The sequence below is a fragment of the Amblyraja radiata genome, chromosome X, assembly GCF_010909765.2.
Source record: "Amblyraja radiata isolate CabotCenter1 chromosome X, sAmbRad1.1.pri, whole genome shotgun sequence".
Taxonomy (NCBI): domain Eukaryota; kingdom Metazoa; phylum Chordata; class Chondrichthyes; order Rajiformes; family Rajidae; genus Amblyraja; species Amblyraja radiata.
In genome coordinates this window covers 9678111-9702110 of record NC_045999.1, presented here as the reverse complement: position 1 = coordinate 9702110, position 24000 = coordinate 9678111, and the positions used below count along the sequence as shown (strand labels likewise).

At 47.7% G+C, this 24000-nt stretch overlaps 1 protein-coding gene across 5 annotated transcripts in view; it reads left to right on the top strand.

Annotated features, from left to right (window-relative positions):
- The first annotated feature begins 6555 nt into the window (after positions 1-6555).
- ap3b2 (adaptor related protein complex 3 subunit beta 2) overlaps positions 6556-24000 on the top strand; it is an 87548-nt gene continuing 70103 nt past the window's right edge. For 4 of the 5 annotated variants that reach the window (XM_033015073.1, XM_033015070.1, XM_033015068.1 and 1 more), the window contains exon 1: positions 6556-6713. In XM_033015073.1, the coding sequence (XP_032870964.1) occupies positions 6607-6713 (107 nt within the window). In that variant the 5' untranslated portion in view covers positions 6556-6606. Of the gene's footprint in view, positions 6714-11492; positions 11584-24000 lie in introns of all 5 variants that reach the window. The other variant, XM_033015071.1, reaches the window with a different exon arrangement.

Genomic DNA, 24000 nt, shown 5'->3' with positions numbered 1-24000 from the left:
GAATATCAACTCACATTCCCATTCCCACACCCACCTGTCTCAACCTCCTCCACTGACAGGATGAGTCCCAACGCATACTGCAAGGGCAACACCTCATATTCTGCTTGGAATAGAATAGAATAGAATAGAAGAGAGGTACCAAAATGAATTGTTGTCCATCCATTCCTTCCACAGATGCTGCCTGACCCACTGAGTACCTCCAGTCTTTGTGTTTTGCTCAAGATTCCAGCATCAGCAGCTCACCCAGGGATGCTGCCTGACCCGCCGACTTGCTCCAGCATGTTGAGTGTTTTAATACAAAAAAAGGCCCCTTGGCGTAAGTCAAAGAAGGCTGGAGTGAGCATTCAATCAACCGCTAAACTCACAGGTAAAAACTGATGAGTGTTGTACCCAATAACCTTAGTTGTTTTACCCAGATGTGCACAATATTGACTCAAGTGTCGCTTCTAGGGCAGCACAGTGGCACTGAAGTCTGAACGATGGTCTGAAGAAGGGCCCCGACTCGAAATGTCACCCCTTCCTTCTTTCCAGAAATGCTGCCTGCCCCGCTGAGTTACTCCAACATTTTGTGTCTCTCTTTGGCATGGTGGCACGGCGGAAGAGCTCCGAAGCATTCTTCCCTCTGGCGATCATCTGCAAACAACATAAAGAGCAGGCAACCCCTCAGTGAAAGGATGCAAGGACGTGGTATCACTCCGGAGGGCAGGTTCAGACTCCCAGCCCAGCTCCTCCTCTTGACTCAGGTCTGTATCCTACAGCGTCACGACGGCTGGGAAGGCGGATGAAGGCTGCAGCAGAAAAGGGTCTCCAGTCGCCTTGGACTTCATGCCACTGGATCCTGACCCAGATGTGTCAAGGACCGTGGGGTGGCTGTCTGTGCACCAGTCTCCCCACGTTAAACAAAGTCATAGAGGACAGTCATACTCGTTTTGAATGACCGCCGATGATGATAATGATGACATTTTAGAAAATAAGTGAAAAGAAAAAAGAGGAAAAGAGGTAAAGAATAAGATATTAGTGCACAAATTAGAGAAATAGGCCAAAAATGGGAAGGGAATTCATCGCGTGCTGGGAGAGGAGATTAGTTTAACTTGGCATCATGTTCGGCACAAACATTGTGAGCAGGAGGACATGGTTTTTCACACAATAGGTGGTGGGTGTATGGAACGAGCTGCCGGAGGAGGTAGTTGAGGTGTGTTTTATCGCAACGTTTAATAAAAGCCGAATGGAGCAGTCACTGGCTGTGGCTGAAGAGAAAAGATGCTGTCTGGGCTGCCACGTGACCATCTAGAGGCTAACCATAAAACACACACCCAGGGCTGATCACCCTGCGGTGGGCCTGCCTCGACTGAGGGCGTTTTGTGATAAAAGGACGAAACACCCAGTGACGTTGAGGTACACAACTGAAGATGTGTCTGATTGGTAGCAAAATCACCTAGTGGTCTTCCCCATGAATACCAAATGTCAATTGTAGTGAAAAATCTTAGGGATTGTAACATCCAGTCCTACTAATCAGTACAAAAACGCTTAGACAGGTACATGGATAGGACAGGTTTAGAGGATATGGGGAAAATGCAGGCAGGTGGGACTAGTGCAGATGGGACATGTTGGTTAATCTGGGCAAGTTGGGCCGAAGGTCCTTGTAGATTAACCCTTATTAATTCATGCCATTTATAATCTCCACTACACATATGTGCATGCCACCCTTTACATGGTATTACGGTACTACACAGCTCTATACTAGCAAGGTCAGCTAACTCGCTCTCTCACAAGCCAGCGGAGCTAGATGTGAATGACTGGCTGTTTGAATGTTCCTGTTTGCCTGAGAAAATAAAGATTGATCTTCACTATGTGTGTGTTGCTGTCTATCATTCATAAACAGTCCTGTTCCCACCGCTATATCACTCTATGACAGTCCTGTTCCTGTACTGTGTTATGTTCTAGAACATAGAACAGTCCATGGTCGTGCAAGGGATGTAATGTTCGGTGCTAAAAAAGAAAGGCTTAAAGTAACCCAACACCTTCACTCTCTGTCCCTGAAAACTTCAAACAAAGCCAGAAATCTTGGGGTTATTATGGATTCAGATTTACATTTCGACAGTCACATCAAATCAGTAACAAAATCGGCCTACTATCACCTCAAAATCGTAGCAAGATTAAGAGGACTCATGTCAGCTCAAGACTTGGAAAAACTTGTACATGCCTTTATTACTAGTAGGCTAGATTATTGTAACGGTCTCCTTGCAGGTCTTCCGAAAAAAACTGTCAGGCAGCTACAGCTTGTTCAGAACGCTGTTGCTAGAGTTCTAACAAAGACCAAAAAATTTGAACACATTACACCAATTCTTAAATCCTTACATTGGCTCCCTGTATGTCAGAGAATTGATTTCAAAACCCTGCTGCTCACCTATAAATCACTACATGGTTTAGGGCCAAAGTATATCACTGACATGCTTCCACTATATAAGCCTTCTAGACCGCTAAGATCTTCTGAGACCAATCTGTTAGTGATTCCCAGAGTAAATACAAAACATGGGAAAGCAGGATTTAGTTACTATGCAACAAATAGCTGGAATAAACTTCCTGAAGATTTAAGACTTGCCTCAACTTTGACCACTTTTAAAACAAGACTGAAAACTTTTATGTTTACTTTAGCTTTCAGCTAAATCTTAACTACATTGCACTTTTAACTTTTGCACTTTTTATAATGCATTTTTAACTTTGCTTTTATTTTCTTTTAATTCTTCTATTTTATTTCATTTTATTATTTCATTTTATTGTATGACATGTTTTTATGTGAAGCACTTTGAGTCTGCCTCGTGTATGAAATGTGCTATATAAATAAAGTTGCCTTGCCTTGCCTTGCCTTGCCTAATAGACACAAAATGCTCGAGTAACTCAGCAGGTCAGGCAGCATCTCTGGAGAAAAGGAATAGGTCACGTTTCGGGTTGAGACCCTTCACCAGACTGTCTGTAATGTTCCGTTGCTGAGGTAGGGTTAGAGTTGTGCAGGTCGGTTCAAGAATCCAATGGTTGTATGAAGATAATCAAATAATCAAAATGTGGGGTTGATAAAGAGGATTGGGGTAGGATTAGTGTAAACATGGGTGGGAGATGCTAGATCGGGGCTGGATGGGCCGAAGGGACTGTTTCCATGCTCTGAGAGGGTGCGGGTGGTAGATGCTCCCTGGAGGTCAAAGCCTTTGAGGCTTCGACTTCCAGGGAGCATCTGCCACCCGCACCCGCACCCTCACAGAGCAGGGAAACCTTCGGCCCATCCAGCCCCGATCTAGCATCTCCCACCCATTTTGGTGGTGTTCCTGCTGCTGGACTGAGGGTCAGAGATCGCTGCTTTTTTTTTTTAACCAAAAATAATTTTCAATAATTTACAAAAATATGTACAGTACGAAATAAATCAAAACAAAACCCACCGCCATCATACGTCAAACAAATATCCTTTAATACTAAATATACTATTGTAGAGCTATATCACCATCCTTATTAAGGATGAATTCCACCTCATGCAGTGCCGAGCGGTCCCAGAAATCCCCCAGGGCGCCCGTGGAGAACGCATGGTCCCACTCTAAAATCACCCGGGCCCGGAAAAGGGGCAGGCAGCCGGCTCGGGCAGAGCCCTTTCCCACCGGGCACTCAGTGACTCGCGGATGGCTTGCTTGACCAGGCCCAGAGATCGCTGCTTCGGGGACGGTGGAGAGCCCATCAAGCCGAACTCAAAATCCGTGGCTTCAGGGTGAGTCCACTGAGCTGGTCAGCTTGTCACACTGAATTGATACATCTCTATAAGATCACCCCTCATCCTCCTGTGAGTCCCAGCCTACTCAACCTCTCCCTATAGCTCAGACCCTCTATGCTGGCAACATCCTCGTAAATCTTCTTTTCCAGCTTGACAACATCTTTCCTAAAACATGGTTAAAAGTCACGGTGAACCATGCGTTGGGATGACATCACGGCGGACCATTTGGTGGGATGACATCACGGTGAACCACGTATTGGGGTGACTTCACGGTGAACCACATGACGAGGTTTACGTCATTGTGCCCCATGTAGTGGGTTCAGGTCATGGTGAACCACGTGGTGGGATGACATCACCGTGAACCACGTGGTGTAATGACATCACGGTGAACCACATGCTGGGGTGACATCACAGTGAACCACATGATCTGGTGACATCACAGTGAACCACATGGTGGGGTGACATCACAGTGAACCACGTGATCTGGTGACATCACCGTGAACCACATGGTAGGGTGACATCACAGTGAACCACGTGGTGGGGTGACATCACAGTGAACCACATGATCTGGTGACATCACAGTGAACCACGCGGTGGGGTGACATCACCGTGAACCACGCGATCTGGTGACATCACGGTGAACCACGCAATCTGGTGACATCACCGTGAACCACATGGTAGGGTGACATCACAGTGAACCGCGTGGTGGGGTGACATCACGGTGAACCAAGCGATCTGGTGACATCACGGTGAACCACGCAATCTGGTGACATCACGGTGAACCACATGGTAGGGTGACATCACCGTGAACCACGTGGTGGGGTGATATCACCGTGAACCACGCAATCTGGTGACATCACGGTGAACCACGTGGAAGGCCACCCCCCTCCTCCCTCTCTTCATCAATGGAGAGGTGGTTGAGAGGGTCACCTCCTTTAAGTTCCTCGGGACCACCATACATCAATCCCTATCATGGGAGCTCAACACCAGTCTCATAATCAGTAAGTGCCACCAGCGACTCTACTTCCTGCGGCAGCTCAAAAAATTCAGGGTCAGTCGACCAGCCATGACCCACTTCTATAGGTCTACCATAGAAAGCATACTCACATTCTCCATGCTTGTCTGGTATGGTCACACAACCTCGCAGGATAAGATTCGGCTGGAGAGAATAGTGTAGCAATGTTACAAAATTTTGAGATTTAAAAAATCAAGTCTGTAATTTATCCCATCAGATAAAGCATAAAAATAAGTTTAATTTGACACCTAATTCACTTTCATATCTCAAGTATTTAAAAAGTTATGGCCATTTTCATACTGGGAAATGAGCATCTTGTTCCCTATTGATTTTCTATGGACATAACAAAAAAGCTGTGATCGTGAACAGTCAAAAGCCCATAACTTTCTTAAAAATTAAGAGAACTGAATGAAATCTTCAGTTATCATAGATTGAAGCATTCTGAAACAAATATAAAATAATCTTACTTGGATGACCTGAAATTAAAGCATATAATTAGTTAGTTACCTAATTGTAGCTAATTTCAGACTTCAATTACTAGATCTAAACATCTATCCATTTCTTAATAAATGATTAACATTTTTAAATAGCCTAAATGTCCAAATAATATTCACAAATAATTCACAATAAAACATGATTTTTAAATCTCATTTACATTAATTTATAGGCCAAATGGAAGGAATTTAGTGTTCAATTGCTGCAAATTAAAGTCCATTTTAAATCAGCTTTCCAGTGGGTCCCTGTGGAACACGCTGGTTTAGAACGTTCACATTGCGGTAGATTTGTGCCCCAAATGCCGAGAAAAATACTGCGCGATATAATGGGCCCAAATTGAGCTACTCGCAATATTAAACTTTGTATAAAGGGTTCTTTAAAAGCCCTTTTTAATGTAAAAATATACAACCTAACTTCTGTGGTTTGCTTTATGGGACCCTGCGGTTGCTGGCTGTCGCGGGTTTAAAGATTGATTTTTAAACTACTATAACTATTATTCAAGGCCTTTAAAACTAATAATAGCTTTTGCGACGGGGTCTTCCAGCGATTTTTCGTTAATAATTAACTAGGCTGAACATTTTCGATTGGAACAGCTTAGAGAAAATCGCGTTTTAAACCCGCCCCCTCTAAACGGCGCCAAAATCGCGCACACCCGCAGCGACAGATTTTCACCGACGCTTCAGGTAGGCTTTGCAACATACCTAAATAGTGCGCCGAGCTTCTAAGATCATCGGTTGCAGCAGACTTCCCTCAGTGACATCACTTTACTCAACAAGACTCACCAGAAAGGCCAAAAAAATCATAGCAGACCACTTTCACCCGGCACATTACCTCTTTAATCTCCTCCCATCAGGAAGGAGATATAGAAGCATTAAAAGTAAAACATCTCGCTTCAGAAACAGCACCTACCTCCAAGCCATCAGATATTTGAATTTGCACTAATCACTCTGCACTTTCTTTTGCACTTGCACTTACGCTTAACATGACGCTGCTGGGTACTGTCCTTCCTGTATATATTGTCCTTCGTACGGTATTGTCTGTATTATTTATTGTGGTGTATGTGGTGGTTGTATTGTACCGTATTGCATCTGTCTGAGAGCGAACCAAGACACATTCCTATCAACTTGGCAATAAACTTCTTGAATCTTGGTGTGACATCACGACGAACCGCCTGACGCGGTTTGCGTCACGGTGCCCCGCGTGGTGGTGTGACATCACGACGAACCGCCTGACGCGGTTTGCGTCACGGTGCCCCACGTGGTGGGGTGACGTCACTGCCCGCTGACGTCAGCGCGGGCGGGGGTGAGGAGAGCAGGGCCGCCGCCGCTGTCTCTTCAGCACCATGTCCTCCGGGCCCGCGTACAACGACGAGAAGGGCTCGTCCCTCGGAGAGCCCGAGTACGGGCACGACCCGGCCAGCGGCGGCATCTTCTCCAGCGACTACAAACGGTAACAAGGGGAGGGAAATGCCAATCATAATAACGGCGATCAAAGGGGCGAGCCGGCTCCTTTAAGGGCGGGCGGGCGGGCGGGGAGAGAGAGCTGTCAGGGGAGAGAGCTGTCAGGGGCTGCTCTGGAGCACGGCTGGCGTGGAATTCCTTTTGCATTTTGCTAAATGCTCATTTTGAATTGAAATGCAGAGTTCGTTGCCGAGGGGCCGGGTTCCGCGGTTGCAAAATTAACGAAAACAGGCTGGTGGAGGTTGCGGGAGATCGCAGCAAAGATGGAGTGTGGTTGGAAGGAGGGGGAGGGGGAGATGTGTTGCCCATCCGCCCTCTGTGGTTCTGCATTCGCTATCCATCCCATCGCTGGTTTACACTCCATATCTAAGGTAGACAAAGATGCTGGAGAAACTCAGCGGCTGCAACAACATCTATGGAGCGAAGGAAATAGGCAACGTTTCGGGCCGAAACCCAAGGGTTTCGGCCCGAAACGTTACCTATTTCCTATTGCCTATTTCCTATTGCCAATTGCCTATTGCCTATTTCCTTCGCTCCATAGATGCTGCAGCACCCGCTGAGTTTCTCTAGCATTTTTGTCTACCTTCGATTTTCCAGCATCTGTAGTTCCTCCTTATGCACTCCAAATCTATCCTTCCCATCGCTATTCTGTGTCCTGTACCTATCCCTTTTAATCTGTATATATCGATTTTCTTTTTGCATTCTGTCTCTATCCCTTTTATACTGCATCCTGTATATCTCCCTTTTAACCTGCATTCTCTATCTCTTTTATTCTGCCTTCTGTATATTTCTCTTTTGCCCCTGCATTCTGCACTCTGTATCTTTCTCTTCATTCCACCTAATGTACCTGTTTGATTTGATTCAATGTAGTCATTATATAGTATTATCTGATTTGAGTGGACAGCAAGCAAAACAAAGCTTTTTGTTATACCTCGGTTGGTGTGGCAGTGATAAAACCTAATACTAAAGCTTCCCCTCCCCCCCACTCCCCAAACCAAACAGGGGGAGTTATCTAGCTCAAGCCCTATGGGGGTGGGTTGGCGTTGGAGCCCACGCCGGGAATGGGATGGGAGGGTGTCGCTGATTGTCTGTGCAAAGCCAGTGCTGAGTTGTCCCAGGGGAGTAACGGCTGGTGCAGAGAATGCTTGCAGCATCGTGTAGTCAGCTGGGCCCGTCGCTGTCGGCCTCTGCCCACTGGCAAAGGGCCACTTCCCTTGCAGCTCAACGCTGCAAACCGCTCCTGTCGCATTACGGAAGCCTGTGGTTGCCTGAATCCCCGGCGGAGCCCTTCCTCCAGCCTGTCAGAGCCTTCTAGTCATCAAGCAAGATTTGCATTTTAACAGCGTCTATCCTAATCCCAGTGTTCCTCAAGATGCTGTGCAGCTAATGCGATACTTGTGGTGCAGTTGTTGTGAATGCAGGTATTTTGTTCGCAGCGGTAGAGTTGTTGCCTAGCGCAGAGACCCAGGTTCGATCCTGACTATGGGTGCCGTCTAGAGTTTGTACGTTCTCCCCGTAACCGCGTGGGTATTCACCGAGTGCTCCAGTTTCCTCCCACACTCCAAAGACGTACAGGTTTGTACGTTCATTGGCTTCGGTAAAATTGTAAATTGTCCCCAGTGTGTGCAGAGTGGTGTTACTGTGCGGGGATCACTGGACGGCGTGAACTAGGTGGGCCGTATGGCCTTTTTCCACGCTATCTCTAAACAAAACTAAAAAGGAAGATCCCAGAAATGTATGTGGTGGCGACATGATCATTTTCATCAGTGATACTAATTGAGGGATTGTGTAGGAAAGAACTGAAGATGCTGGTTTAAATTGAAGGTAGACACAAAATGCTGAAGTAACTCAGTGGGACAGGCAGCATCTCTGGAGAGAAGGAAAGGACGTTTCGGGTCGAGACCCTTCTTCAGACTGATGTCAGGGGAGGGGGCGGGACAGAGGTAGAATGTAGTCGGAGACAGTAAGACTGGTGGGCGAACTGGGGCGGTGGAGGGGATGGAGAGAGAGGGAAAGAAAGGGCTACTTGAAGTTAAAGAAGTCAATGTTCATACCGCTGGGGTGTAAGCTACCCAAGCAAAATATGAGGTGCTGTTCCTCCAATTTGCACTGGGCTTCACTCTGACAATGGAGGAGGCCCAGGACAGAATGGTCAGATTGGGAGGGGGAGTTAAAGTGCTGAGCAACCGGGAGATCAGGTAGGTTAAGGCAGACTAAGCGGAGGCATTCAGCGAAACGATCGCCGAACCTGCGCTTGGTCTCGCCGATATATTGGAGCCTACACCTGGAACAGCAGATACAGTAGATGAGGTTGGAGGAGGTGCAAGTGAACCTCTGCCTCACCTGAAAAGACTGTCGGGGTCCTTGGATGGAGTCGAGGGGGGAGGTAAAGGGACAGGTGTTGTATCTCCTGCGGTTGCAGGGGAAAGTCCCTCGGGAGGGGGTGGTTTGGGTGGGAAAGGACGAGTTGACCAGGGAGTTGTTTCTGCGGAAAGCAGAAAGGGGTGGAGATGGGAAGATGTGACTAGTAGTGGGATCCCGTTGGAGATGGCGAAAGTGTTGGAGGATCATGTGCTGTGTGCAACGGCTGATGGGGTGGAAGGTGAGGACAAGGGGGACTCTGTCCTTGTTACGAATAGGGGGGAGGGGGAGCCAGAGCGGAGCTGTGGGATATCGAGGAGATCCTAGTGAGAGCCTCATCTATAATGGAAGAGGGGATCCCCGTTCCCTAAAGAATGAGGACCTCTCTGATGCCCTGGTATGGAAAACCTCATCCTGGGCGCTGATGCGGCATAGACGGACGAATTGGGAGTAGGGGGATAGTCTTTACAGGAAGCAGGGTGGGAGGAAGTGTAGTCTAGATAGCTATGGGAGTCAATGGGTTTGTAATAGATGTCAGTCGATAGTCTGTCTCCTGTGATGGTGAGATCTAGAAACGGTAGGGAGATGTCGGAGATGGTCCAAGTGAATTTGAGTGCAGGATGGAAATTAGTTGTGAAGTTGATTAAGTTAGTGAGTTCTGTATGGGTGCAGGAGGCAGCACCAATGCAGTCGGCAATGTAGCAGAGGTTGAGTTCGGGGATAGGGCCAGTGTACGACTGGAACAGTGATTGTTCGATGCACCCTACAAAGAGGCAAGCATAGCTGGGGCCCATGCGAGTGCCCATAGCTACGCCTTGGATTTGGAGAAAGTGGGAGGAGTTGAAGGAGAAGTTGTGAAGGGTAAGGACCAGCTCTACTAGGTGGAGGAGAGTGTTAGTAGACGAAAATTGGCTGGTTCTGCGGTCGAGGAAGAAACGGAGGGCTTTAATAACTTTCTGGTGGGGGATGGAGGTGTATAGTGACTGGACATCCAGAGTAAAAATGAGCGAGTGGGAGCCTGGTAAACGGAAGTCATTGAAGAGACGAAGGGCGTGTGAGGTGCCTTGGACATCGGTAGGGAGGGATTGGACCGGGGGGAATAGGATGGAGTTGAGGTATGTGGAAATTAATTCAGATTGATAAGGATGTTGTCCGATTGGGAGGACAAGTTGTAGGGAGAGATCGGATAGTTCAGTTGCGATAGAAGATGAAGTTTACTCTGCGATTCATTCATTGCTGATCTATCTTTCCTTCTCAATCCCATTCTCCTGCCTTCTCCCCATAAACCCTGACACCTGTCCTAATCAAGAATCTGTCAATTTCTGCCTTAAAAATATCCATTGACTTGGCCTCCACAGCTGTCTGTGGCGAAGAATTCCACAGATTCACCGCCCTAGGTCATTCACCCCCATATAAGGGTGGGTTTGTTGCACTGGAGTGTAGGAGGCTGAGAGGTGACCTGTTAGAATTATATAAGATTGTACCTCACACTGACCATCAAACACACATTTACACAAAGCCCATTTAATCCTCCCCATATTCCCCATAACTCCTCCCAGAATATACCACACATTTACATCTGGGATAATATGCAGTGGCCTATTAACCCGCCCCACTGTGCATCTTTGGGACAGGGGAGGATATCAGAGCAGATACCAGAGAGATGCCCATGCAGTTACAGGGAGAATGTGAAATCACCACACAGACAGTGCCTGAGGGCAGTGTCAAAGCAGATATGGTTTAGTTTAATGATACAGCATGGAAGCAGGCCCATCAAGTCCAGCTTGTGCATAATATATTCAAGTCTGTGATCATATAAGGCTCGGACTGATCTCTGCCATCCACTGTCAACCCCCCTAAAGCTAAAATCGGCCTGTTTTCTGCCTGTAATTGTCGGAATTCCAGCTTTCTTCCAACAAACTGAGTCTGCACTTTGTCGGGGCTTTTACATTGATTGATTGAGAGATACAATATGGGAACAGGCCTTTCTGCCCACTGAGTCCATGAGTTTGATGGATGACCTGTTCACACTCGTTCTATGTTATTCCACTTCCTACACATTAATGACCAATTAACCTACAGACACGCGCGTCTTTGGGATGTGGGAGGAAACCGGATCATTGGTCACAGGAAGGTTGTGCAAACTCCACACAAACAGCACCTGAGGTCAGGATCGAATCTGAGTCTCTGGAGCAGTGAGGCAACAACTCTACAAGCTATGGCAGTGTCATATTGAGCATCTACCAACTGAAACATTAGCAGCATTTGTTTTGGTTTTATTTCACATTTCCAGAAACTTTGTTTTTGACTTTCACTTTAAATGACTGCTTTGATAAGAAAATGTTGATATGCATTTAGCTACAGACTGAGTGTTCATGCATTGCTTAATTGAACTATTTCCTTGAAGGAAAATTTAAGAACCAAGAACCAAGAAAATATAAATTCAGGTTTGATCACCAGTGCTGAGTTTTAATGTCGAACTAAAAGCAGAACTTCATGTAAGCCTTTCAATACTTGTTTTTTGATTTCTATATCTGCCTGCCTACTTGCCTCCCCATATATATATATATATATATATATATATATATATATATATATATATATATATATGTATGTATGTGTGTATATATATATATATATATGTATGTGTGTGTGTATATATATATATATATGTATGTGTATGTATATATATATATATATATGTGTGTGTGTGTGTATCTATATATATATCTATATATATATATATCTATATATATCTATGTGTGTGTGTGTGTGTGTCTCTATATCTAATGTGTGTGTCTGTCTCATATATATATGTGTGTGTGTATATATACATATATGTGTATATATATATGTGTATATATGTATATATTTATGTTATGATTTTTAAATAATATTTTGTGTGTGTGGTCAAGGTGAAGGATTCAAATCCCACCTGTTGTGATTCCTTCCAGCAAAGTATTGACTCGTAATTAGTTCTGTTCCCCACTATCTGACGGCTGTTTAATCAATGGACACAAACAAAGGCTGTAGTCCTTTCCTCCCGACTAAAGAACACCAGGGAATAACACAAAGTCCTGGAGTAACTCAGCGGGTCAGGCAGCACCTCTGGAGAAAATAGAGAGGTGGGTCGGGACCGTTATTCAGACTGATCTTAGTAGGGGGAGATCGAGGCCATTGGGAATCGTTTAGTGGTTGGTTCAGTGAACAGACTAAAGGAACCCCAATGTGCTGGATCCAGACCTGGTGCTGGAAGGTTACACCTCAGCGGAGCTGGTTCCAAAGACAATGAAGGTTTGTTGGTTAAATCGTGGCATTCATGCAGCCAGAGAACTTAAAATGAGTGGTAAACCGTGGAATTGGTACGAGAGCAAAGGATAGTAAAACTGGAAGATGGTTGTAAAAATCCAACTCCTTCTCTGATCTCCTTATCCTGGGGATTCTTCCCTGATTCAGCCACCATGTGACAGTGAAGAGCCAGCTCCTCTACATCAGTGCTTCAGGAGGTTAGAACATAGAACGGTACAGCGCAAGAACAGTCCCTTCGGCCCAAAATTCACCTGCTGAACATGATGCCAAGTCTGATCTACCGGCGCATAAGCCACATCCCTCCGTTCCTGCATATCCATTTGCCAAGCTCGGACTGATCTCTGCCATCCCACTGTCAGACCTCCTGAAGCTGAAACTGGCCTGTTTTCTGTCCGGTCACCAATTGTTGGAATTCCAGCTTTCTTCCCACAAACTACGTCTGAGCTTTGTTGGGGCTTTTGAATTGATTGATTGAAAGATACAACATAGAAACAGGCCCTTCGGCCCACTGAGTCCATGTTAACCATTGATGACCCGTTCACACGTTCTATGGTGTCCCACTTTCTCATCCATTTCCTACAGATTAGTGGTCAATGAAGTGGCCGAAGGATTTGTTTTTGTGCTGTATCTCTAAAGTGGAATGCATGATTCACTGGTGCCTGGGCCAGTCATTAGCCCCCCGCTTTTGACCCAGGAATGGATTATTTTCTTGTCAACACACTTCTCTTTGTGTGCAGCTGTTCGATGCATTACAACAATGCCTACATCTCCAGCGTGCTTTGCTTGCAGAGGTATTGTTGTGCACAATTTGTCGACTCGCAGTCTGTGCGGCAGAAGCTGCCTCGGTTGTTTTCATGGTGATCCCCAGAGGCAGGGAAATGACTGAACCGTCGCTAATGAATGGAACTAAAGGTTCATCCAGAGTTGGCAACCCACAAATTCCCCCCGTGCACTCAACCATTGAACCACCGACCGAGTACACGAAAAGACAAAGTGCTGGAGTAACTCAGCAGGTCGGCACAGTGGTGCAGCAGTAGAGTTGTTGCCTTCTCGCAGCAGAGACCTGGGTTTGATCTGACTATGGGCGCTGTCTGTACAGAGTTTGTACCTTCTCCCTGTGACATGCGTGCGTTTTCTCCGAGATCAGTTTCCTCCCACACTCCAAAGACGTACAGGTTTAATTGGCTTGGCATAAATGTCAATTGTCCCTAGTGTGTGTAGGGTAAATGTTAATGTGCTGGAATCGCTGGTCGGTGCGGACTCGGTGGGCCGAAGGGCCTGTTTCCGCGCTGTATCTCTAAACTAAAGACAAAGCTTGGCAAGTAATAGATGGATTCAGGCGAAGGCACTTGTACATTTTTCTTTCTTTGTTTTGTGAGCTCTGCGTTTCACAGACCTCTCCTATGTTGTAGGAAAATAGCAGAAATGTTAGCGGAGGCCATTCGGCCCATTGACCCGAGGCTGGGGATCAAATCACTCCCATTTGTTTCTCTGTAATCCATTCTCTCCGTTGCCCATCAACCCTCATCTGAATCCCCTGTCATCCACCTATACCAGGAGTAATTTTACCACCGGCAATTAAATTGCCAGCCTCAGTTCAGTTCAGTTTATTGTCACGTGTGAAAAGCTTTTGTTGCGTGCTAACCAAGTCAGCAGAAAGACAATACATGATTACAATCGATCCATTTACAGTGAGTAGATACATGATAAGGGAATATCGTTTAGAGCGAAGTAAAGCCAGCAAAGTTCAGTCTAGGATAGTCCGAGGGACATCAAAGCAGTAGATAAAAATGCTGGAGTAACTCAGCGGGACAGCATCTCTGGAGAGAAGGAATGGGTGACATATCCCATGGATACGTTACCCATTCCTTCAGACTGATGAAGGGCCTCCACCCGGAACGTCACCTATTCCTTCGCTCCATAGATGCTGCCTCACCTGCTGAGTTTCTCCAGCATTTTTATCTACCTTCGATTTTTCCAGCATCTCCAGTTCCTTCTTAAACATCAAAGAGGTAGATAGTGGTTCAGCACTGCTCTCTGGTTGTGGTGGGACGGATCAGCCTTTGGGTTGTGGGATGGAGTTGGAGCATTACCATGGTGAGGGGCTTCCATGATTCCCACCCAGCGGTGATGAACGAACGGCGACGTATTGCCACGCCAGGACACCCCACAGGTTGTGGTCTCCTCTGCACCCGCTGCTCTTGGTAGTAGAGGTGGCAGCTTGTGAGCTGTTGTGGGACTAGCTCGGGCCCAGTAACTGTAGTTCGACACAAAATGCTGGAGTAACTCAGCGGGACAGGCAGCATCTCTGGAGAGAAGGAATGGGTGACGTTTTGGGTCGAGACCTTTCCTCAGACTGTAACTATAACTGTAGCCAGTAACTGTAGTACTTTTCTAACATGGGGGTGTCCACTGTGTGTGTTGGTGATTCAGAGAAAGAATATATACTAATTCCTGGGAGCACTTCAAGGTTAGACACAAAATGCTGGAGAAAATCAGCGGGTGAGGCAGCATCTATGGAGCGAAGGAATAGGTGATGTTTCAGATCGAGATCTTTCTTAAAACTTCTTCAGTAACTGCAGTACTTTTCTAAATGGGGGTGTCCACTGTGTGTGTTGGTGATTCAGAGAAAGAATATATACTAATTCCTGGGAGCACTTCAAGGTTAGACACAAAATGCTGGAGTAACTCAGGAAAGGTCCCGCGTCCTTTTTCTCTGGAGATGTTGCATGTCCCGCTGAGTTAATCCAGCATTTTGTGTCCTATCTTCGGTTTCGGTTTAAACCAGCATCTGTAGTTCCTTCCTACACATGCGAACTTCAAGGAGGTGGTTCAACACCAAGTTTTGTTTTGTTTAAGACCAGATAGACATATAGTGCTGGAGTATCTCAGCGGGTCAGGCAGCATCTCCAGAGAAAAAGGATGGGTGACGTTTCGGGTCAGGACCCTTCTTCAATCTGAAAGATAGAGGGGGGGGGGGGGAGGTTGATTTGGGTCAGGACCTTCTAGGCAGCAAGGATTTGCTTTGATTTGTTTCAAGATGGGTGTGAACACTACAGAGTATGGCACTAATTAATGTATAGACTGAAGGGTTCTCTAACATTTTTGCTTTGTATTTATTTTTTATTCTGAACAAAGTTTCTTTTTGGAAATAAAAGAAAGTTAATGGTCTTGTCAACAGGTGGCAGCAGTGAGCTGAAGATATCCAGAGCTGTATACAAGGCTGTAGGAAGGAACTGCAGATGCTGGTTTAAACCAAAGATAGACACAAAATGCCAGAGTGACTCAGTAAAACAGGCAGCATCTCTGGAGAGAAGCAATGGGTGACGTTTCGGGTTGAGACCATTCTTCACCCTTTCCTTCTCTCCAGAGATGCTGCCTGCCCGGCTGAGTTACTCCAGCATTTTGTGTCTGTCTAGGGATGCAAGGCTGCCAGGCTTTGTCCTGCCTCTCCTCTCTCCCAGCTTCCTCTACCCCTACCCCCCTCGCACAATCAGTCTGAAGAAGGATCATGACCCGAATCGTCACCTGTCCACGTTCTCCAGAGATCCCTCCTCAACTGCTGATTTACTCCAGCACTTTGTGTCTTTTTTTTTTGTCGTAAACCAGCATCTGCAGTTCCTTGCTAGACAAAAGTGCTTGAGAAACTCAGCGGGTGCAGCAGCATCTATGGAGCGAGGGAAATAGGCAACGTTTCGGCCCTTGCATCCCTAGACAGACACAAAATGCTGGAGTAACTCAGCCGGGCAGGCAGCATCAGGTGTAGGCCTATTTCCTTCGCTCCATAGATGCTGCTGCACCCGCTGAGTTTCTCCAGCACTTTTGTCTACCTTCGATTTTCCAGAATCTGCGGCTCCTTCTTAAACACATCTGCAGTTCCTTGTTCCTACAGAGGGGGTAGGGGACTGATGGGATAGTTCCCGGGGGAGCTGGCACGGAAACTTGTACACTAGGCTGCTGTGAGTTTGGTTTAGTTTATTATGGCCGCTTGTACCAAGGTATAGTGAAAAGCTTTTATTTGTGTGCCAACCAGTCAAAGAAAAGACTATACACAAGTACAATCAAGCTGTCCACAGTGCACAAATAAAGGATAAAGAGTACAAAACCTCTCACTACAGATCTCCCAGTCACAACACAGGCGACTACAGAACTCCCAGTCAAAAGCACAGATCACAGCAACTAATTATAAGAAGCAAAACAATCTATCATTGACCAGACAAAGATAGACACAAAATGCTGGAGCAACTCAGCAGATCAGACAGCATCACTGGAGAGAAGGAATGGGTCGAGACCCTTCTTCAGACTTCAGAAGGAACTGCAGATGCTGGAAAATCGAAGGTAGACAAAAATGCTGGAGAAACTCAGCGGGTGAGGCAGCATCTATGGAGCGAAGGAAATAGGCGAGGTCGCCTATTTCCTTCGCTCCATAGATGCTGCCTCACCCGCTGAGTTTCTCCAGCATTTTTGTCTACTTTCTTCACATTGATGTCAGGGGAGAGGGGAACGCATAGATAAGGAAGTGTAAGGTGTGAAAATTGGACAAAGGGAATGGACCACACCTTTTTTGCTTAGAGGCTGACTTTGTGCTGGTATTTATTGTAAAATCTATTTATCAGAACAGATTCCCCCCTTCACCCCGACCCCCCCCCCCCCCCGTGTATGAAGTTCACAGTAACAGATATTGCAAGATGGCGCCCAACACAGGCCACAGAAGCAGATCAACAAACTCGTATTACCATCGCTCCACACTCTTTACAGTAAATGGATTGACTGTAATCGAGTTATTGTCTTTCTGCTGGCTGGTTAGCATGCAACAAAAAGCTTTTCAGTGTACCTCGGTGCACGTGACAATAAACTGAGCTGAACTGAAGCCTCTTCCCCTCTGGCACCTTTCTTTGTGTGACTGGACCTCCCAGGGTTTTGCCACTCTGTAATCTGCAGCACACTGACAACCTCTAGCTCCAATGTACGTCGGTCTCTCACTACCACAACACCTCCTCAAACACTTCCCGCTGTGCTAGAATGTGTTACAAGATCAGGAACGCATCGGAATGCTCAGATGCAATGAGCGGAAAGACAAAAAGCTGGAGTAACTCAGCGGGTCAGGCAGCAATTCGAGAACTTGGATAGGCGACGTTTTGGGTTAAAACCCTTCAGGTCATTCAGATCCTTTTTCTCTACGGGCGGCATGGTGGTGCAGCGGTAGAGTTGCTGCCTAACAGCGCCAGGGACCCGGGTTCAATCCTGACTACTACGGAGTTTGTACCTTCTCCCCGTGACCACATCCTCCCGGTTTCCTCCCACACTCCAAAGACGTACAGGTTTGTAGGTTAATTAGCTTGGTATAAATGTAAATTGTCCTTGGTGTGTGTAGGATAGTGTTAATGATCACTGGTTGGCGCAGACTCGGTGGGCAGGCTTCCGCGCTATATCTCTAAACTAACATGCTGTCCGACCCACTGAGTTACTCCAACACTTTGCGTCTATCTTTGGTATAAACGAGCACCTGCAGTTCTTTGTTTCTACTGGAGTAACTCATCGGGTCAGGCAGCATCTCTGGAGAAAAGGAATAGATGACGTTTCAGATCGAGACCCTTCTTCAGACTGAGAGTCAGGGGAAAGGGAAACGAGCAATTTAGAAACATAGAAAATAGGTGCAGGTGTAGGCCATTCAGCCCTTCGAGCCAGCACCGCCATTCAATATGATCAGATGGTACATGGGACAAATGAATGAAATATATGTAAAAAGCAACAGTGAACAGGGAAAGGTGGAGTCCACAATGGTCCATTGTTGGCTGTGGGGTAGGGGAGCATGAGTTATACAGACAGTGAAACACAACAGGGTGACAGTGAAACTAGTACAACGACTATGGTGGGGGAGGGACGGAGAGAGAGGGGATGCAAGGATTACTTGTACTTGGAGAAATTAGAGTTAGAGACGAGTCAAGTTCTGTCATCAGACAATAGACAATAGGTGCAGGAGTAGACCATTTGGCCCTTCGAGCCAGCACCGCCATTCAATGTGATCATGGCTGATCATCCCCAATCAGTAACCCGTTCCTGCCTCCTCCCCATATCCCCTGACTCTGCTATCTTTAAGAGCCCTATCTAGCTCTCTCTTGAAAGCATCCAGAGAACCTGCCTCCACTGCCCTCTGAGGCAGAGAATTCCACAGACTCACCACCCTCTGTGAGAAAAAGTGTTTCCTCGTCTCCATTCTAAATGGCTTACTCCTTATTCTTGAAATGTGGCCCCTGGTTCTGGACAGTTGGGAAGAAACTCCCTGAATCTGGACGTGTGTGTTTTCACACTTCTGTGCCTCTTGCCTGATGGGAGAGGGGAGAAGAGGGAGTGACCAGGGTGAGACGCATCCTTGATTATTCTGCTGGCCTTGCAGATGCAGCGTGAGGTGTAAATTGAGTCAATGGAAGGGAGGTTGGTTTGTGCGATGGTTCGGGCTGCGTTCACAACTCCTTGCTGTCTTGGGCGGAGCTGTTCCCAAACCATGCTGTGATGCACCCCGATATAATAGGCAAGCGAGTGGTCTAGATAGCACTGTGCAAGTACACCCTGCCTCGCTTGGACAATTTAGAATGTACTAACTGGTAGTCAGTGGCCAGCTTGGACTTGTCCTGCTTGTTTTTGGATGGACAAACCCTGGCAATTTAGCTCACTGTCCAATGGAGGTCAGTGTTGTCTACTGGGACTAGAGGCTCAACGAGTTGTGGAGCACCGGTCTTCAGCACAACGGGGAGAGGTTGGGCAGGGTTGGAGGGCAGGAGGATGAGAGAAAATCCTATGCACATCATCTTTTTTTAACCAATAGGGAAATCAAGAACCTGAGGACATAGGTTTAAGGTAGAAACAAAATGTTGGAGTAACTCAGCGGGTGAGGCAGCATCTATGGAGAGAAGGAATTGGCGACATTTCGGGTCGAGATCCTTCTTCAGACTGATGACAGGGGAGGGGGCGAGACAAAGATATAATGTAGTCGGAGACAATAAGACTAGAGGGAGAACAAGGAATGGGGAGGGGATGGAAAGAGAAATCAACCTTCAAACCAAAGATTCTATAGACCACTCCTGCTAAATGCAATGGGCTGATGTGTAGTACACAACGGAACGGAACGTGGGCCTTTTTTTCACCCATTTCCGTAACCCGACCCGACCCGACTCGCAGTGTAATCAACGTTGCGGGGGAACAGTTTGTGTTAATAAATTAAAATTCTGAAAATGAGGAGAAGATTTTTACCAAATAATTTTTATTTTTACGAGCATGTTTCCGTAAACGGCTTCCGTCTCCGCACTAGTATCTTTGCTCCGCTACGGGATCTTTGGTGCGGAGACGGAAGCCGGTTACGGAAATGGGGCTGAAAATGACCCATGAATCTGCCCATGACCGTACTACGTCTTTTTTGTCGAGTGGACTATCTTGCTCGCTATAGGATCTTTGCTTCAAACTGCTTTAAAAACACACAAAGACATGGCCCTCTCTCTAACACCCCCCCCCCCCCCTTTCTGCACACATCTATGAGTTGTGAAATTCTTTCCAAGCAACCTCATTTCACCCTTGAAAGGAAGCTGCAGTTTATGCCCAAACTGTGTCTGTCGCTCTTTCTATAACCTTCCTTGAATTTCCCCGTGAACTAATTAAACTTGTGATAGAATTACCGAGCGTAACACAATCTATTATCACTGACCTGATCGTAACCCTGTGTTTCTGAAAGGTCTAATCAACAGAAGGTCTTCAGTCCCCCAGCTCCTTGTCGCTTCTGTCTCTCCCTGACATCCCACCGTTGAGGCAACCTGCGGTGCAGCTGCCTTGCAGCGCCGGAGACCCAGGTTCGATCCTGACCACGGGTGCTGTCTGTGCGGAGTTTTCACATTCTAGCTGTGACCACGTGGGTCTTCTCCGGGTGCTCCGGTTTCCTCCCACACTCCAAAGACCTGCAGGTTTGTAGGTTAATTGGCTTCTGCAAATTCTCCCTAGTGTGCTGTATAGAATTAGTGTACGGGGTTGCTGGTTGGCAAGCTCAGTGGGCTGAAGGGCCTGTTTCCCTGCTGTATCTCTACACTGAACTAAACTTCCTCTTCATTTTCGAATCTTGACGATGTTCCCTGAATTCCAAGTCGTGTATAATGAGGAATACTGAGTTCCTCGCCCCGCATTCCCTTTTACCTCTGCCTTTGTTTTCTGCCCCATCTCTCCACTCCTGCCTGAGGGGGCGTATATTCCCCTTCGATTCCATTTCTACTTCGACCAAGTAAAATCAAGTCGAGTTTATTGTCATGTGCACAAGCCCGGTGATGTACAGGTACAATTAAAATCTTGCCTGCAGCAGCATCACAGACACATAGTTTTAGTTTTAGAGATACAGTGTGGAAACAGGCCCTTCGGCCCAAAGAGTCCTCACCGACCGACTAGTTCTATCCTACACAGTAAGGGGCAATTTGCAAAGGGCAATTAACATACAAACCTGTACGCCTTTGGAGATCGGGAGGAAACCGGAGCACACGGAGAAAACCGGCGCGGTCACGGGGAGAACGTATAAACTCTGTGCCGACTGTGCCCATTGTCTGTATCATACCCGGGACCTTGCCGCTGTAAGGCAGCAACTCTACTGCTGCTTAAGTTGGCCATCACAATAAAACATCAATTATAGATCAATTGGATATAAATTATACAAGACAGTGGAAAAAAAACCGCTGCAAAAGATGTAGTTCTAACACAGTGTGTAGAGCAGCTGCCTCACAGCTCTAGTGGCCTGGGTCCAATCCTGACCACTGCTTCTGTTTGTGTGGAGTTGGCACGTTCTTCCTGTGACCATGTGGTTCCCCCTTTTTTTTTAATAATACAAATGGTTTTATTCAAACAAACACAAATACAGGGGAGTAACAAGATCAAGACAGCCTATACTGGCAGTTTACAAACAAACTGTTATGAAATTAAAATATTGTCAACGTTATCAACAATACACTCGACCTCCCCACGGCGACCAGCGTTCACGGAAGGATGCGGTTCCCCCGGGTGCTCCGGTTTCCTCCCAATCGCAATCATGTGTGGATTGAACGATTGACGACTGTAAATGTCCCCAGTGCAGGTGGGTGCAGGGGTGGGGGTGGAGGTGGGTGCAGGAGTGGGAGTGGGGTGGGTGCAGGAGTATTGGTGGGGGTGGGTGCAGGAGTATTGATGGGGGTGGGGGTGGGGGTGGGTGCAGGAGTATTGATGGGGGTGGGGGTGGGTGCAGGGGTGGGGGTGGAGGTGGGTGCAGGAGTATTGGTGGGGGTGGGGGTCGGGGTGGGTGCAGGAGTATTGGTGGGGGTGGGTGCAGGAGTATTGATGGGGGTGGGGGTGGGTGCAGGAGTATTGGTGGGGGTGGGGGTGGGTGCAGGAGTATTGATGGGGGTGGGGTGGGTGCAGGAGTATTGGTGGGGGTGGGGGAGGGGGTGGGTGCAGGGGTGGGGGTGGGTGCAGGAGTATTGATGGGGGTGGGGGTGGGTGCAGGAGTATTGATGGGGGTGGGTGCAGGGGTGGGGGTGGGGTGGGTGCAGGAGTATTGATGGGGGTGGGGGTGGGTGCAGGAGTACTGATGGGGGTGGGGGTGGGTGCAGGAGTGGGGGTGGAGGTGGGTGCAGGAGTATTGGTGGGGGTGGGTGCAGGAGTATTGATGGGGGTGGGGGTGGGTGCAGGAGTGGGGGGTGGAGGTGGGTGCAGGAGTATTGGTGGGGGTGGGTGCAGGAGTATTGATGGGGGTGGGGGTGGGTGCAGGAGTGGGGGTGGAGGTGGGTGCAGGAGTATTGGTGGGGGTGGGTGCAGGAGTATTGATGGGGGTGGGGGTGGGTGCAGGAGTATTGTTGGGGGTGGGTGAGGGGTGGGTGCAGGGGTGGGGGAGGGGGTGGGTGCAGGAGTATTGATGGGGGTGGGGGTGGGTGCAGGAGTGGGGGTGGGGTGGGTGCAGGAGTATTGGTGGGGGTGGGGGAGGGGGTGGTTGCAGGGGGGGGGGGGGGGGGGTTAGAGGGGGGGCCTTGCGAGAGAATAGATCGTTGGCGAGTGGGAACTATCCTTAGCACAGTACTATCTTTACACAGCGGCACAGCGGTAGAGATGCTGCCTCACAACGCCAGAGTCCCGGGTTCGATCCTGACTATGGTGCTATCTGTGCGGAGTTTGCATGTTCTCCCTGCGACAGCGTGGGGTTTTTTTTTGGGTGCTCCTGTTTCCTCCCACACTCCAAAGACGTGCAGGTTTTTTTTTGGTTAATTGACCTGTAAGTTATCCCTAGAATATAGGATAGATCGAGAGTACGGGGTGATCGCTGGTCGGCGCGGACTTGATGGGCTGAATGGCATGTTTCCTCCCTATATCTCTAAGTAAGCTCACACAGACCCAGTGGGTCAAACGATATATAGATACATAGGCAATAGGTGCAGGAGTAGACCATTCGGCCCTTTGAGCCAGCACCACCATTTAATGTGATCATGGCTGATCATCCACAATCGGTACCCCGTTCCTGCCTTATCCCCATATCCCTTGATTCCGCTAGCTATATCTAACTCTCTTTTGAATGCATCCAGTGAATTGGCCTCCACTGCCTTCTGGGGCAGAGAATTCCACAGATTCACAACTCTCTGTGTGAAAAAGTTTTTCCTCATCTCAGTTCTAAATGGCTTATCCCTTATTCTTAAACTGTGGCCCCCGGTTCTGGACTCCCCCAACATTGGGAACGTGTTTCCTACATCTATTCTAGCATGTCCAATCCCTTAATAATTGTATATGGTTCTATAAGATTTCCTCTAATCCTTCTAAATTCCAGTGAATACAAGCCCAGTCGCCTCATTCTTGCATCGTATGACATTCCCGCCATCCCGGGAATTAACCTCGTGAAACTACATTGTGAGAAAATATGAAGGAAATATGAAAGATCCACTGCATCTACATTATGCTGCTTCCCTGCACCAAGGGCTAACACCCTCTCAGCACATCTATGTGGCGTGGTTGGAAACTGGAGCACCCCGAGGATACAGGGAAACCGTGCAAACTCCACACGGACAGCCCCCACCGGTTGCTGGAGCTGTGAGGCAGCAGCATTGCCTAAGCTCAGTTCACAGGAGGGAGATGGGGGGCTGTTGGGCATTAGGTTGTGGGTGGGAGGGGGGTGGAGACGGCCTTTGGGAGGTTGCTGTTGTGTGGGGTGTGAGTTTGAGGCACTCCGTGCCCCTGTGGTGGTGGTGAGGGCTGGACCTGTCTTCCCTAGAGTCCCAGAGACTGAGCGGAGACCTCATAACATTATGAGATGTGTAAGCTCATAAAACTATAGGAGCAGAATGAGGCCATTCAGCCCATCAAGTCTACTCTGCCATTCAATCATGGCTGATGTATCTTTCCCTCTCAACCCCATTCTCCAGCCTTCTCCCCAAAACCCCTGACATGATCCATGTCCCTCTATCCTCTCTATAGATGGGGTTGATCCTATAGCATGTGATTTATCGGATTACCAGCAGGCTGAAGTAATCCTCCTTGCCCCACCCCCACATTTAGCTGGTCCAGAGGGATGGGGGGGGGGGGGGGGGGGGGGGGAGGGGGGGGAGGGGGGGGAGGGGGGCGCG